This window comes from Dasypus novemcinctus, chromosome 21, assembly GCF_030445035.2.
Source record: "Dasypus novemcinctus isolate mDasNov1 chromosome 21, mDasNov1.1.hap2, whole genome shotgun sequence".
Lineage (NCBI taxonomy): Eukaryota > Metazoa > Chordata > Mammalia > Cingulata > Dasypodidae > Dasypus > Dasypus novemcinctus.
Genome location: NC_080693.1, coordinates 56,784,203 through 56,799,437, shown reverse-complemented (window position 1 = coordinate 56,799,437; position 15,235 = coordinate 56,784,203). Strand labels below are relative to the sequence as shown.

The window sequence follows — 15,235 nt, the reverse complement described above, 5'->3', positions numbered from 1 at the left end:
GCCAGATTAGAGAACAGCGGAAAACTTGGGTGTTAAAAGGGCCAAAAGAGACCTCCTTCTTGGGGATATCGTTCCTCCGCCCCCCAAGCCTTCCCCCCTGTTGTGCTGTGAATCTTACAGCCCAGATATTTTATACACATCTTTTGCTGCCTAGTTGAGCACCTGGAATCTCGCAGAGAGAAAGGTGGGGGGACATCAAGGCAAATTGGCCCTTATTTTTCTTGTTTGTAATCCAGCTTCAGGCCAAAGCTGTGGTTTTCAAACTCTAACTAAATTCTCCCTCTTGGCCTGCTTCTCTCCTGCAAGAAAAAAAATCAATCCACCCCAGCCCCAGAGCCAAACATGGCGCTTCATCTAGTTACATCATCCAGAAAATATTATTCAGGGAAGAGGAAAGAAAGAGGGAGAGAAAGAAATAGAAAAACCCTTGAGCGTTATTTGAACCCAATCAAACTTTGCACGCTCTTACGCCTTTAAGTTATAGTCTAACTCAATGCTAAATTGCTTGCCGCTTGGATGCTCAGAGTCCAGTTAAAATCCTACTGGGGTGGGGGGAGGATGTAGAATTCAGGTTGCTTTTTTATTGTTATTTATTGTTGCATAAAGACTGTAATTACTAACCTTGGACTGCCAGAATGCAACATAAAATGAAAATCAGCCCTCGCTTTAAGGCTGAAGGCCTGGAACGAGTCTCACCACCCCCTCCCCATCACTACCACCAAATATATGCTCCTAATTAAGCAATGCAGGGCGCATCGCTTACAATTAGAATTATGCAACTCTTCAGCAAGCAGCCATCGCTTCTCTTCCAAAGAATTAGCTCCATATTTCAGCCGCCCTGTCTCCTCACTCTTATCGGCTCCGGTGTCGCAGTGGTGACATTTCATCTTTGACAGACTCTCTCTATCCTCGCTCCATTGTGATAAAACTTTTATGGAACCACGACTAAGAAATGAAGTTTTCCCAAGGATTGGGGAAACAGAGCCGCACATCAGCCTGGGGACCATTTTATTTACGCTTGGATCCAACAGCTTCTCCCACCCTCCTCTCCCCTTTCCCCGGGCAGGGGAAATGAAACGCGCTTCCCTCTCCTTCTGCCGGGAGTTTTATTTAGTGACTTAATTTCACTTGAGTTTTAAGGCCTGACCTGAGAAGCCTAAGCATCAGGTTTTGAGGGTTCTTCTGTTTTTTCATGGTGGTAGATTTTGATTTTTTGCTTTGCTTTGTTTTGTTTTTTAGATTAATCATTTTCCTTTGTTTTCATTTTAGACCCAATGGTGGTTGGGCTTCAGGTCACGTGACGGCTTCTTTGTAGCCACGGAAGAGGACTGTGAAGTTTAGGTTGCATGGAAGAAACAACAATCAGCCAGATTTTTGTGTGTGTGGGGGGGGGTAGGAGATGGGGCAGAGGTTGTGGCTAAAGGAGCCAATAGACAAAAGGTCAATGAATGAGAGAAAGCTAGAGGCAGAGTTCCAAGAACCTCCCCCCTCCCCAACTTGTTACTTAAACCTTAGCTAAAACACTTGGCAGAATGTTTCTGGGCTAGTGTGAGTGAGAAAAAAATGTATTTAAACCTGAGACACAGCAAGGGAAAAGTAGAGGCCTGGGCAGTGGACAAGAAGGCCAGCCTACTTTCGTTAATGTTCTTTGGTTGGGGAGAATTTGGCAGTCAGTAGCCTTGCTCTGCTATCTAAATTGGACCACTAGGACAAGATAAAATTGATAACAGAAAGTTTATTCAAGAATTGTTCAACAGACAACCCTTTTAAGTAAGGAAGAAAGTAACTACGAAGAACAAAGAAAGTTCCAAGAGGGAATAACTCTAATTCTACAAATTCAGGACTATACAGTGACAATTAGGAGCTGAGTTTCATGCCTTTTAGAACTAATTTTACAATTGCTCATAAGTACAAGTTTAACATAAATCTACAGCTCTTTTCTAGAGTACAATAATAACTAAAATAGCTGGTTATACATGACAGGAAACACAATGTCCTTTATAACAAGTAAATACTAAAAAAGTACAATTTTTTTTCCTTTTTCCCTCATATAAATACATAATGTAGGGGGATAAATAATACAAAAAAGAAAATATTTTAACAGGCTATAACCAATAAATATATATGAAAATGTTCACTAGAACACACACTTTTTGAGCGACGCTGGGCTCCTGCAGGTCCAGGCATCTCTCACAGTTGTTTTTATATCCATTAAAATGTAAACTCTAAGTGCAACAAAAGTGTCCTGTCAGGAGGTTGAGCGAGGCACACAGGCCCAGCTGCAGCCCCTGCTTGGGACAGACAGTTTGTTCAAATATACCCTGTTTTCACGTTAAGAGAACAACAGAAGAAAAGAAAAAGTGTAGAATCTCTGGTCAGCGATTGCTTTCTGTGGAGAGAAGGGGGATGGACCTGGAGCTGAGATGGGAGGTGGCAGAATGGGCAAAACTTTAGTCCTGACAACTTGCCTGCCCTTGCCTCCCAACTTTTTCTGTAAAAGAAAAAATATATATATATATTTATATATAGGCAGCTCTGACTTTCAGGATCTCTCGCCATCCCTGAGCCCTCTGAAAACTGTAATCATGGGAGCGGGGTGCAGATATTAATATTCTTGAGCAGAAAAATCGGGGGCTAGAAATGGAGGCAATAAATCTCAAAGAGATGGGAGCCAAGTTCAGGTTTCAGGGAAGCCATAAGGGGGAGCGTGCTTTGTGCCCTAAGTTTTGAACTATGTTTTCATCTTTTTGTTTGTTGTTGTTGTTTTTTAAGAGAACTGAGGGGGGCAATCAAAGTTTGGGGGAACTGCCCACAGAGATGAAAGATAGGTCAGTTTAGTTGATGATGGCCTAGCCATCATATCTGTTTTTTTTTTAATGTGCTTCTCTGCCTTGTTTTCTATCTCCTCCTCTTCCTCTACCCCACTACTGAGTGTGGAATTCCAACTGGGTAGTGCTGGAGCCCTGGGGTTGGCGGGGTCATTTCCAATCTGCTGTGGATTCCTTTCCTATGGGTTGGCAGGCAGATGGGACAGGGAACTAACTGAAGGGTTTAAGGGCAACCTCTGGGGGGAGGGCAAGGAGAGGGGGCTACAAGCTTGACTGCCACCTTCCCCCCTCCTCTTGCACACCCCAGGGCTGCGCAGCCCTCCCCGGAACTCCACAGCCGGACTGGCCTACCCACACCCCCTGCCCTCACCCCTCTACCCTGCCCTCCCTCTCTCATCACAGGTGTGTTAATTGGGCGCTTCTTGGATTCTACCCTGAGGAGGCGCGTGGTGAGAGGAGAGATCTGTGTAGGTGGGGTGGGGGTCACAAGGTCCATGGTGCTGACTGGGGGCCATAGAAGGCGCCCCCGTTGTAGTCCAGATTCCCCGAGGGGTGGTGGGAAAGGTGGTTGAGGCCGTAGAGGGAGGGGCCGGCAGGGGGCGGCAGCGGATCCGCGTAGCCGCCTCCGCCGACGTACACGGGGCTGCCCTGCATGGCGGGTGTCCCATAGGCACCCCCGTTGGCTTGGAGGACGTGGGGCTCGTAGTCGGGCGCCGGGGCCGGGGGGTACTTCTGCGGGGCGCCGCAGCCTTTGAGAGGCGGCTGGTAGCTGGAGGGCAGCGCGTAGGCATTCTGGTGGGCTTTGCCGAAGGCGGGCGGGGACGGGCTCTCGTAGCTGGGGGTCATGGAGTGTAAGGCGTTCATGAAGCCGGCGGTGGACTGCATGGGCTGCGGGGGACTGCCGGCGGGGGACGGGCCCCCGGACGACGAGGCCAGCCCCTTGGCCTTCTGGTCCTTCTTGTACTTCATGCGCCGGTTCTGGAACCAGATCTTGATCTGCCTCTCGCTGAGGTTCAGCAGGTTGGCCATCTCGACGCGGCGCGGCCGGCACAGGTAGCGGTTGAAGTGGAACTCCTTCTCCAGCTCCACCAGCTGCGCGCTCGTGTACGCCGTCCGGGCCCGCTTGGATGCCGCCGACCCCGGGGGGCTCTTGTCCCCTCCCCCGCCGCCGCCGCCCCCGCCACCATTGCCGCCGCCGCCGCCGCCGCCGCTGCAGCCCTCTGCCGGATCGGGGGCGAGCGCGGTGTGTGGAAGGGGAGAAAATGAAATAAAAGATAATTACTGAACACGCCGAAATTGAATGCATCGTTTCTTAATAAATCTAGGTCTGGACTCAGAGCCCCGTCCTCCCTCCCCTTCCCGTCCCCCGCCTCCTCCTCGGCCTAGACGCCCCCCGCCCCCCGCCCGTCGCATTAGTGGACACTCTATAATAGTGGCATTTATTAAGAGACCTGTTCTCCTCTCGCTGCCCCAGCTTATGAAAATTTGATCATGTCACGCAGACAGAGCTGCATGGCCATTTATTTAGGGCTGGCTTTTCTAGTGCGCGCTTTCTTCCCCTGGCCCCAATTCCAGGTATGAAAAGACACCCTCATCCCGTGGACGGAATGGGTGGCTGAGGAGAACCCTTGGGGGGTGATCTAGATATTCGTGGGCTGGGCCGTTGAGCCTGGAGGCCAGAGCCCCAGCCACCTGGGTGATTGTGATTAATACCCACAGTAATCATACTTAATAATCAACCGTGGAGGCGCTGCGGCGGCCTGGCAGCGTCTCTTGGCTCTGCGGCCTTGCAAAAGGCTCTGCGACCAGGCACTCTGCCCTCTGGAGCTCTCAGAAGCTCAAGGGTGGGTGGCTGGGGGGAAGAGATGTTGGAGACCTCAGGGTCACCAGGTGGTAGGAGGGGTACGGTAGATGCACCGCTGCCACCCCCACCACTTGATACTGCTCCCCGCCCTGCGGCCCAGGCTGCCGCTTGGGCGCCTAGGGGTCTGGTGCTAGAATAACAGCGACATTCCTGGCCCGGACAAAAGCTGAGGACGAGGAAGGCAGAGAGCTGGTACCTGTGCCGGGGGAGCTGTTTTTCAGCTTGGACGTTTGCCTCGACTCTTTCATCCAGGGGAATATCTGTTTGGTGAGGGTGGAGTTGGAGCTGGGACCGCACTTGGGGGGGCCGCTTTTGCTGGGCCCGCCGCGTTACTGCTGTTGCTAGTGGCACTGGTAGGTGCGGCGCTGGGCGGGGGTGAGCCGGGCGGGGCGGGCATGGGCTCGGGGACCAGGCCGGGCCTCATGCAGCTGCCGTTGAGCTCCTTGCTCTTGGCATGCGGGGCGGCGTTGCCCAGGGACTGAAGCGAGCACGCTGAGCGCTGGTAGTCGCCCTCCAGGTGCGTGGCCGCCTGAAAGGGGGGCTGGGGGGGACCGTCGTAGCTGAAACCATTGCTGCCGGGATACGAGGAGTAGCCTCCGAAGAGCGCAGCCGCGGCGTTGTCGTAGTAGGTGGCTTTGTGCATCGCTGGGCGAGGCCCGGGCAGTGCGTGGCAAGTTGCAAGGGCCTGATACCCTCACGACCGGACATTGGCACCCCTGGGGGTCACGTGACGCGCCGGACCCCCCTCCCCTTTCTGCCCCCCTCCTCCCGGGGTTTGTTCGAAGCGGCTGACCTGCGGGGTGAGAGAAGAGACACAAGGCGGGGAGAAGAGGACTGGGGCGCGCGAATCCATCTTAGGAACTGAAAGGGAACTGACATCAATAGAGTTTTTCTTCTTCTTCTTCTTCCCCACCCAACATCTCCGGAGCAGATGCAGAGGCTAGTTGACCTAAACGGGATATTCTTTATTTCAACCCTTTAATTTTACAGAAAAAGCCTATCGCTTTTCATTTCCAGCTGAAAAACAAGGACTGTACTCCTTTGGGGACTGCCTAGGTGCAGATTCTTCTGTGAGGGCCGCTGTCTCTTCCGCTTGTGCACTAGCCCCTGCCCTCTCTCCTCCTCTTTCCCCACCACCCCCCAACTCTGGGATAGGGTAGCCCAAGGGGAGGGGGGCCAGGAGACTCCCAAATAAAAGCGGCATCAACCCCCTCCTTCCAGCTGAGAGGCCTCTCTGCCTCCTGCCTTCTCTCCCTTTTCTCCTTCCATGTCCATCTAGGTCTCTTTCACCCAAGCAGAGTCTAACCCAAGGATCTCCAAAAGACACAGGAGGGAGAAGCAAGTTCAGTGGGGGAATCTTCTCCTGGGAGGGATCCTCTCCTCTCCTTCCCCTCTCATCTACGAAGACAACATCAACAAGAGCCTGACCTAGAAACACGGAAGATTTGTCACCTCCAGAGCCGGCAGAACCAAGCTTCCTCTGTGGCCCTGCTGCAGGTACCACCACCTCTAGTCCGAGGAGTTTTTGCTCAGCTATACCTGGGCTCCAGCAGCCAGAGGTCCCCATGGGCCCCCAAATGGAGCCAGATTGTTTAGCTTTTCCTGGCTGGCCGGTTGGTGTTGTGACCATTTGGTCCAGGTCCCCCCCACCCCATCCTTTTTTTTAATCACACAATTTTTTCCCAGCCTTTCTTTGGCAGTCTATTTTCTTTCGTTTCTCCAAAAGAAGAAAGAAGAAGAAAGAAATCAGGTAGCAGCTGGAGTTTCCTACCAAGAGATAGGAAAAGTATTTTCTAAAAGAGAAAAATATTCCCTAGGAAAAAAAAGTCAACAAAGCAATTGACAACCTTATTCTCTGAACTGAAAACAGAGGGTGCCCCTGTTTATTCAGGCTCTCCGAGGCAAAAGTAAAATAAAATAAATCACTATTTTTATGCAGTCCTTTAAAAACTGTGCTAGAAAAATAAAGATTCAAGTTGTCATAGGATTTTTTTTTTTGCTGTCATAGGATTTTGTGTACTTGCTCTGAAACTTCTGATTGCATTTTTTTCTCCCTATCTGTCCCAACCATTCACCACCACTTTTAATAACCTCCAGACCGACCCTCGGCTTCTGCATGTGTGTTTGTAATACTTATATCTCATTCAGCCAGCTGGTCAACTCTAAAGAAAACTAAAAATAGGAAAATAAAAGGAGTGCAGGTGAAGGAAAGTTCCTCCCACACATAAATCCCCTTCTTGATGGCACAGATTTATACTCAAAAGAGAGCTGGGGTAGTTCTGAGTTCCGATTGGTTTCTGGAAGAATTTGTTTCTGGGAAATACACATGGGTCTGCAAAGCAGCAGGTCCTTCCAGGGAGGAAAAGTGGAGTTCAATTGACCAGCCTGACCCAATCCCTTTATTATTATTACCATTAGCCTCTGATGATTTAACCAAAATTAGCTTCCGAGCAGCCCTGGCTGAAGGGGGAATTAATTAACAGGCATCAGTTGAGTTTGTTATTAATAGATAGAGAAGAGAATGAAATAAAAACGTTGGAGGGGGTTGGCTCACTGGGCCCTGGCTTTATTCAGTCTAGATGATTGTTACAGCAATAATGATGATGATGATGATGATAATAAAACAATAATTTGACTAGACGCCTGGGGCCGAAATTCCTGTCGTTCCCCCTGCAATAAACCCCAAACCATCGCAGCACCGAGGCCAGGCGAGTGTGGGAACCGAAGGAGCCAGAGACGTGATAGGAAATAATGGAGACGCAGCCGGCGGCGAGACAGGCCGGGAGGGTTCGTGGACGGGGCTCGCCCCCGGCTGCTGCCGCCGGGCTGTCTCTGCCGCTGCTGCCGCGGTGGCTGGCGGCGAGCTACCAGTCGCCGATGCTGACCCAAGGAGGCGAAGAGAAAATGGTCAGGACGCCGGAACAACCGGTTAGCGGCGGCAGGTTCCAGGCTGCGGGGCCGGCGGGAGTCAAGCCCCCGCGGGCGGCAGCAAGTTTGGGGGCCGGAGGTAACCGAATTAAAAAGCACCTTAGCAACTCCACTCCGGGACTTTGCGCAGCCCGGGTCCGGACTGGAGGGCGCCTAGGCCGGGCTAATGGGACAGTGAGAAGAGGGGACGATCCGAGATCTGGGGCTCCAGAAGAAATGGGGGTGGGGAGCAGCTCTACCCAGCCAAACATTTCTATTTCCCTTGCCTCCATGTTGGAAAAATTCAGGCTCCATATGGCTCCTCCGAGGAGAGGGAGGCCCTGGCTCCCGGCTTCTCCCAGGGTCTCACAGCAGAAGGGAGGGAGCCCGCCCCCAGGCACCCCACCTCGCCAGGCACACCCCCAGGAGGGCAGGGGAGGGAGGGTAACAATTGTCAAAACCCCGGGAGAGGGACAGGCCACCTTCGAGGATTAAAAAAAAAATTGTAGTAGAAGGAAGAAAAATAAAAGAACACGAAAGGAAGAGGTTAGGTTCTTAGTAGCCGGGGCAAAATTCAACCCTGAATCTGGTTGCTGAAAGAAATGAGGGGGGAAAAGGAGAGAAGCAGGAAGAGAGAGAGAGAGGGAGAGAGAGAGAGAGAGGGAGGGAGGGAGAGAGAGAGAGGGAGAGAGAGTCGCTGCGTGGAAGGAAGCTTAAAGCTTGTGAACTCTTCTTGAACCGAGATTGGAGTCATATGGGCCATAAATCATTGAGACATACTCTCCGCCATTCACAAACTGATAGCCTATTTCAGTCCAGCTTACCTTAGCCACCGACGAGGGGAGAACAGGCAGACATAATATATATTCACATCGAGCCCCAGCGCGAGCGGCAGGCGAGAAATCTCCCCTCCTTGAAGGCAAAGGAAAAAAAGACCACTGTTTAAAGCTGCGTCGCCCCCCCTTCCCCAACAGCCACCCCGGCTGGGGAGCCCGAGGGGCAGACCGGCCGGAGGAGCCGCGCGGCGTCCGCTTCAATTCACTCGGCTTAGGCGCGGGGGTGCGCAGAGGGCGGGGGTGGGGGAGCGGGAAAAAAATAGAAGAAGAGCCGAAAGGTGCTCGGGCGGCTCGGCTCGCCCAGAATCCAGCTCTGGGCTCCCGCTCGGCCAAGCCGCCACAGTGTGGTTGCCCTATAAGACTGGTACGCCCTACTCTCCGTAACAATGGCCTCTGCTTTTGCACAGAGAAAAAAACCACACAGACACACACACACTCACTCACACACAAGCTCACACACACCCCCACCTCTCCCCCTTTAGCAAGCTTAGATGTCTGATAAGGAAGGAAAGAGGTGATGATGGGGGAGGGAGGGAATTTTTAATATTGCCCCCCCCACCGCAAAAAAAAAGAGTGAGAAAAGAAGAAAAGTGAAGGTTTCTTTGAAAAAAAAGAGAGAGAGAGAGAGAAAGAACAGGTACATTTTTGTGATTTTGGGAAGGGGTGGGGCAGGAGGAGGGCAAGGCAAAGCCGGTAGAGTTCACAGCCCTCCCTAGCCGGCTCTAGCAAACCATTATGCTAATTTGAGAAGTGGGGTTTGCAGGCCTGGTCAAAGCCACTGGCCTCGCCTGGGGGTGGGGGTCCTGGGTGCTCCTGTTCATTCGCAGTTGGAAAGCCAAGATTTTTTTTAAAAGTAGTTTCTCTCCTCCGGGACTGGTGGCTGGGCTCGCTGCCCTCGGGCTCTGGCTGCCTCCTTCTGAGTCTCCGGTTTCGTTTATTTCTCTCCCCCACACCCTTTCCATTCCTCCTTTCTTCACCCCCACCCCAAGTCTCCCGGCTGAGTCTCCAGTTGTGGGAGGGGGTAAGGTTGGATACCTTTTCCAAAAAATACCCCTCCCTTTTTTTTTTTTTTTTTTTTTTTTTGAGAACAGACAACAAGCGGTGAGTGATGATTTTTAAAATCCAGAGCCTCTTGCAGGGGGAGTGGGGGGTTGAGAAGGGGTTGACAAAAGGAGGACCCGGTGTTCGGCTTGAGCTCCAGGCAGGGCTGGCAGTAGAGGGGCAGTAAGAACTTCGCCCAGAAGTTTCTGTTAAGATTCTCACCTCGGGACAGGCAGAAGGGGCTAAGAGGTGATAAAGACATTTGTACTTCTAAGAAGATGAGAAGAGTTTGCAAAATGGCTTTGGCGAGATGGCACTGGCAGAAGAGAAGGACGGTTATTATTATTGTTATTCAGAACAAACCTGTTCGTTTCTCTCTGCTCTGCAAGATTTATGACTCTTGGCACAAGTAAGGAAGGCTACAAAAGCTAAACTTTTTTTTTAGGGTGTGTTTGAGAAGGGCAGGAAAAGGCAAGGAGGAGGCCTGTAGGCGGAAGGCAGGAGCCAAGAATGTAGGTGTCTGCAGATTTGGGGCGGGGGTGGGGAAGAGCCATGCCCCGTGGAAGACAGAGACAAAAAAAAAAAAAAAAAGCACCAGGACATTTCCAAAAGCAGGAGTGTTTGCGACTCTGCCTAACTGCTGACTCAGAGTTTGGGGGATAAAATGGAAGGCAGACAGACAGTCTCTCTTTTCTATAAAGGCAGCTCGGAAAACTGGTTCTCCTAACTTCATGCAGACAGAGCCAGCCACTACCCTGTGATATCCTGCTTAAAATACTCGCCTGGATTTTGCCCTCTTCCATCTGGAAGTGCCAGAAGAGGAGATGGGACTCGGGAGAACAAAAGTGAGACATGATTTCCAGCTATTGTCTTCCCTCCAGGAGAGGGTGGCTGTGCTGGCAAGGCTTCCCTCACACCCTCTCTTCCCCACTCGTGGGATCTGCGCTGAGCTGAGAAAGGGTCCCACTCTCCTAGGGAGTAGTTCCTGGCCTCCGAACCTACGCCTTCCAGATGCTGATCAGACTGGGTGAGCCAAAGCAGCTGGTTTCCTGGGGCCTTGCTGAAGAGGGGGAGCCCCTCACCCCTCTACCCTCCAGCAACAGGAGCTGCACAGAGTCTTCAGCTGTGGTAGCCTCGGGACCCTACCGCCTGCCCAGAGAATTGTTATCTGGGGGCGACAGGAGGAAAAATGTGAAGATGGAGAGTGGGAGTCATTTTTCTGTGTTTATTAGTTATAGCAAGAGAAGGAGATGCCCAGGCCAGCACCAGGGCTGGGGCTCAAGCCTGGAAAGCTTTAGGGCTGCCTGGGTGTGCTTCGTGGCTGCAAGGAGTCTTTCCTGGTTAGAGACCTACAGGGTTAGACCCCATGTAGCTTTGGGCCTGGTGGGTCAGTGACTCTGGCCAGGGAGGCTTCTAGAGGCTCAAGAGAACCAGCAATTTGGGTTTCTTCTTTCACCTCTGAAGACACCTCTGGCCCTCCTGCTCCCTGGCTGTTGCTACCACTGGCTAGAAGAGGTCACCATGAAAGAAGAGGAGAACGTGGTTCCTTGTGGAGCTGCACGACTTTGCCTCAAGGAATAAAAAGAGCCCGGAGGGTGCACAGCCAGCTGCTGCCGGCCTGCGGGAAGAGCGGGCCTGGAGCTGAGCTGAGGGTGGAAGAGTTTTCCTGAGCCAGCGGCATGGACCCCTCCCCTCCCAGAGCCTCCCCAGCCCCTTGTTGTCCCTTCTGGCTACACAAGGCGGTGGGAGATAGAGGGGGGTGGCAGCGAAAAAGAGGACTGGGGAGCAAGAAAGCTAACCTGGAGAAAACATTCAGAGGACACTGCACCCCTAAATGTGGTAGGAGATGGAATGGGAGCTTCTTCATTCTGGAGAGCAGAACTTATTTTGAAATGCTTGGGAGGCAATTAGATCCCATTTTGGTTGCTTTCCTTTTTTCTTCCTTTCTCAGAGATTTCAGGCCTGCCAGGTGTCCCCTGATTGGGACCTGGAGGTTGGGAGGGTGAATGGTAGAGCAGGAAGCCCTGAGAATGCCCATTTCGTTGGAGGAGCTGTCTGGGCTAGGGCCCTTCCAAACCTCACAGGACAAAGGCTGGCTAGCTCCAGACTCGGCAGGGAACGCGGGGCGGGAGATGTCCGAGGGGTCTGAGGGAAGACTTTGGGGTCCAGGAGGAGAGATAGGGAAGAGCTAGTCACGATGAGGAACAGACCAGGGAGACAGAGGAGAGGAAACAATTTCTTCCTGGACTTGGAAGGGGAAATTTGGGCTATTTGCCGTGTGTGCATGTGATGGGGGGGTGGGGGCTGGTGGAGAAAGGGAAGATATCTAAAAAAGAAAAAATTGGCAGATTAAGAGACAGACTTTAGTGGAAAATAATAAAGGCAAAAATGAATAATAAAGGTAAAAGAGAAAATGCCCCTCTTGGTAGACATCCTTTCCTCCGATTCTGTTTCCCCCAGCCAGAGCACTGGCCCCTCCCCCCTCCTCCACTGCTACTTGGTACCCCGGGAAAAAGGCACATTTTAAACCCCCTTGAGCAATCACTGGTTGCCCACCCCTCAGGGACTTGGCAGGGAACAGGCCTGTCCTTCACCCCCCACCCCAATACATCAAAGAATGAACGAAAATTTCCCTCTTAATAAAAGGGCAAAACAGCTGGCTTCTTTAAAACCGACTGCTGACCTCAGCCTTGGGAGGCAAGGATCCAGCGCAAAATTCGCCTGGCTCCCCGGGCTTGCTGGGGAACTGGGACCCGAGGGCCTGGGGTGAGAAGTCTAGTGATAGTTTGCTTTCTGGTCCTGTTGGGGTTCCTGACCTCGCACTCTTTTCCAACTTCGCTGCCCAACTTTGTGGCGGCTGTCAGAGCTCTGTAAAGTTCACACACACACAAAATCTCCATCTTCTTTTAAATATCAATAAAGATTTCAAAGCTGGGTTTGTTTGTTTTTTAAATGGGAATTGCTAATGAAGATAACTCGTGGCTTTCGGATCCCCAGCCCCCACCTCTCCAATATGCCTGAGCAAGCAGGAAACAAAGGGGCAGTGGGAAGTGGGAAAGAGCTTGGCGCCTTCCCGGAGGCGGCCCGCATAGACCCCGCTCAGGAAAAGCGGGAGTCAAAGAAGCAAAAGGTCGCTAGAGTTGGGAGGGGAAAAAATCCAAGTTGTACGCTCCCTGCGCCCCAGCCTTGGGGGCACTGCCCTCTCCTAGACCAACCTTGGGGAGAGGCAGGAAAAACCAGGGCAGCCGCGAGGGTCTGCAAAGTCTACTTGGGTGACAGTGGAAGTCGCCCGGACAGGCTAATGAAGAGATGGCGGTTCTGCGGTAGAAGCTGGGAGCCACGGACAGGCTGGTGCCACGTTGGCGAATGAGCCAGTACTGAATCAGGGGTACCGCTTCGGAAGTCCTGGCTGGCAAACCCCGCCCCCGAGGGTGCAGAGACAAAGGTGGGCAGAGTAGGGAAGGCAGAAGAGAGAGGCTGCAGAGCCTTGGGCCACTTTGATGGGGGCGTTGCCAGGGAAGAGAGGAAGAAGCAGGCAAGAGAGGAAGAGGGGCCCAGGCCCCTGCGAGTGGCTGCGTGGGTCTCTCCTGACAGATTAGATGTCTCTCTCCCAATGACCTCTGTTTAGCAGACAATAACTCACTGGATTAATGACCAATCAGCGGAAGGCCTTTGGATTTGCCTTCAAATATAGAACTCCAAAGTCAGGATAGGCTGGGGCCAGAGTCTGAGCCTGACAGTCCTTTTGTTTCTCTCTCTCTCTCTCTCTCTCTCTCTCAAAATGAGGTTTGGGGTGCAGTTTTAGGAAGTGGAATATCTGGTCAGAGACTATGATTTCCAGAACCCCAAAGATGAGAGTGTTTCTCATCTCTTCCCACGTCCTCATCCAGAACTCACATCCCAGACCACATTTTCCAAGGCAGTCTGGAAACCTCTCTCTGCACCCGCTGGTCTCCTTATATCCCTGATCCTACATGAATCCCTCACCCCAACGAGCCCTCTGCAATTGAGAAGCCTCCACCCCTTTCAAATTTTATCTTCCCCCAGTTAGCGGGGAGAAATGGAAAATAAGAGCAAGGACGGGAAGGAGGTCCCATCCACACCAGACCTTCCTCAGGTGGAGACCTGGTCCAGTGCTGTGGGTGCCCCTCCCAGGAGTCAGCAGAGCGGAGCTAGTAGGGGGCACCTGCTGTCATAGATTCTAAACTCTGAAACCACAATTCAGCCCTGGGACTGCGGTAGGAAGCACCTCAATAGCCTCCTTCTAAATGACTGGTCTAAGCCCAGCGCCTGGCTCAGTTAAGCCCTTCCTCCCTTAGCCCCCCTCGTAATGCCAGTCCCAGTCCAGCCCACCCAGCTAGTGCCTCTCCACTGCCTTCTATCTCCACTGCTCTCGGCCTGGGTTCATCTGCTGCTGAGAATAAGGACACCTTTGGGAGGAGGAACAGTTTAGTTTCCAGTGGATTTGTTAGGGCCAGTCTGAATAACCAACCACTGCTCTGGGCATTTACAAATTCCCTTTATATTGCAAATGCACATGCAGTAACTTCTATATCCATATGCCCACAGAAGCCCAGGACAGGGGAGCTGCTTCCAAGCACTGTCCCACAAGGGATGGGGGTGTTGGAGAGTTACCCAAGGGAGTGTCCAGTCCAACCTTGCCATTTTTACATATAGGGAAACCGAGGTCCACGCTGGAAAATGATTTGTCTAAAGTCATATTTTGGATAGGACAGGCGTGGGAATCTCTGGAGGCTTGGATTCTCGGCATTCCAGCTTGGGGGTATGGCCTGAGGCAGGGCACACTTTGGCTCCCAGTGTCCCCTTCCATAAAGCCAGGACATATATAGAGAAAGGAGCAGTTGGACTAAATGATCTCTAAGTTTCCTTTCTGAACCAACAGTTCGTGGTTCTCTATGAACTGATGTAAAAGCAAGTGACAATAAATAATAAACTGAATTTGGAACCAGGGACCCTGCTCCATCTAACAGCTCAATCCTGGCCTGGTAAACCTCACCCCATGCAGGTGCCAAGACAAAGGTGGGCAGAGTGGAGAAGGTAAAAGGGAGCAGGGCTATGGACAGCTTTGGCCAGTGAGGGCCAGGGGAACTGGTGGCTGGGTCTCCCGCCCCTTGCGTTGCGGCCAAAAGCAGAGCAGAATATTTCCTCTTGGCATTTAAAAGCTTACACCCCCACCCCTGAACTTAAACCCCACTCCTGGACCATTCCCCCCAACACACATCTGGGACTCATTGGTTTTTACCGTGCTTCTGTCTGGTCTGGGTTGCTTTCTACCCTTACCGCCAAATCAAAAGTGCTATTTTTGTACATGCAACCTGAGCAGTAAATAATTAATTTGTATAATTAGAGGAGGAAGGCTTTAACCTGGCAATTTTTAACAAGGAGTCAATGCTCCCATTGTACCCGCCTGGCCTTCTCACCCCAGCCTCCCCCCCTCTGCCCACACACCCACCAGCCTCCCAGTGGGCTCCCCCCAGTTGGAGACCAGCATTTCCAAGATGGCCAGCAGACTCCGCTCCCTGCCAACAAAGTTTCATTCTCTGCCTGGCTCCCCACAGAAAGTGGACTGCCGGCAGCTGCACCTCGCAATTTGCTTTCCCTATCCCCCAAAGCTGTGCCGGGCTCCAGGTCCCAGCTCTCTGCTCTTGGGAAGCATGTGATCTGCCGCTCCAGACCAAGATGCCCAACAATGCAGCGAGTTTGCATTTCAAGAAACTCCCATTAATATCAATTTACTT

At 52.1% G+C, this 15,235-nt stretch overlaps 1 protein-coding gene across 1 annotated transcript; it reads right to left on the bottom strand.

The window, feature by feature from the left end:
• Nucleotides 1–1,715: 1,715 nt before the first annotated feature.
• HOXB3 (homeobox B3) lies at nucleotides 1,716–14,905 on the bottom strand. The gene is given in 5 exon segments (XM_058284043.2): nucleotides 1,716–3,346; nucleotides 3,348–4,048; nucleotides 4,889–5,020; nucleotides 5,023–8,511; nucleotides 8,605–14,905. Coding segments are annotated over 4 exon segments (1,257 nt in total). The 5' UTR covers nucleotides 5,336–8,511; nucleotides 8,605–14,905; the 3' UTR covers nucleotides 1,716–3,235.
• Nucleotides 14,906–15,235: the final 330 nt, after the last annotated feature.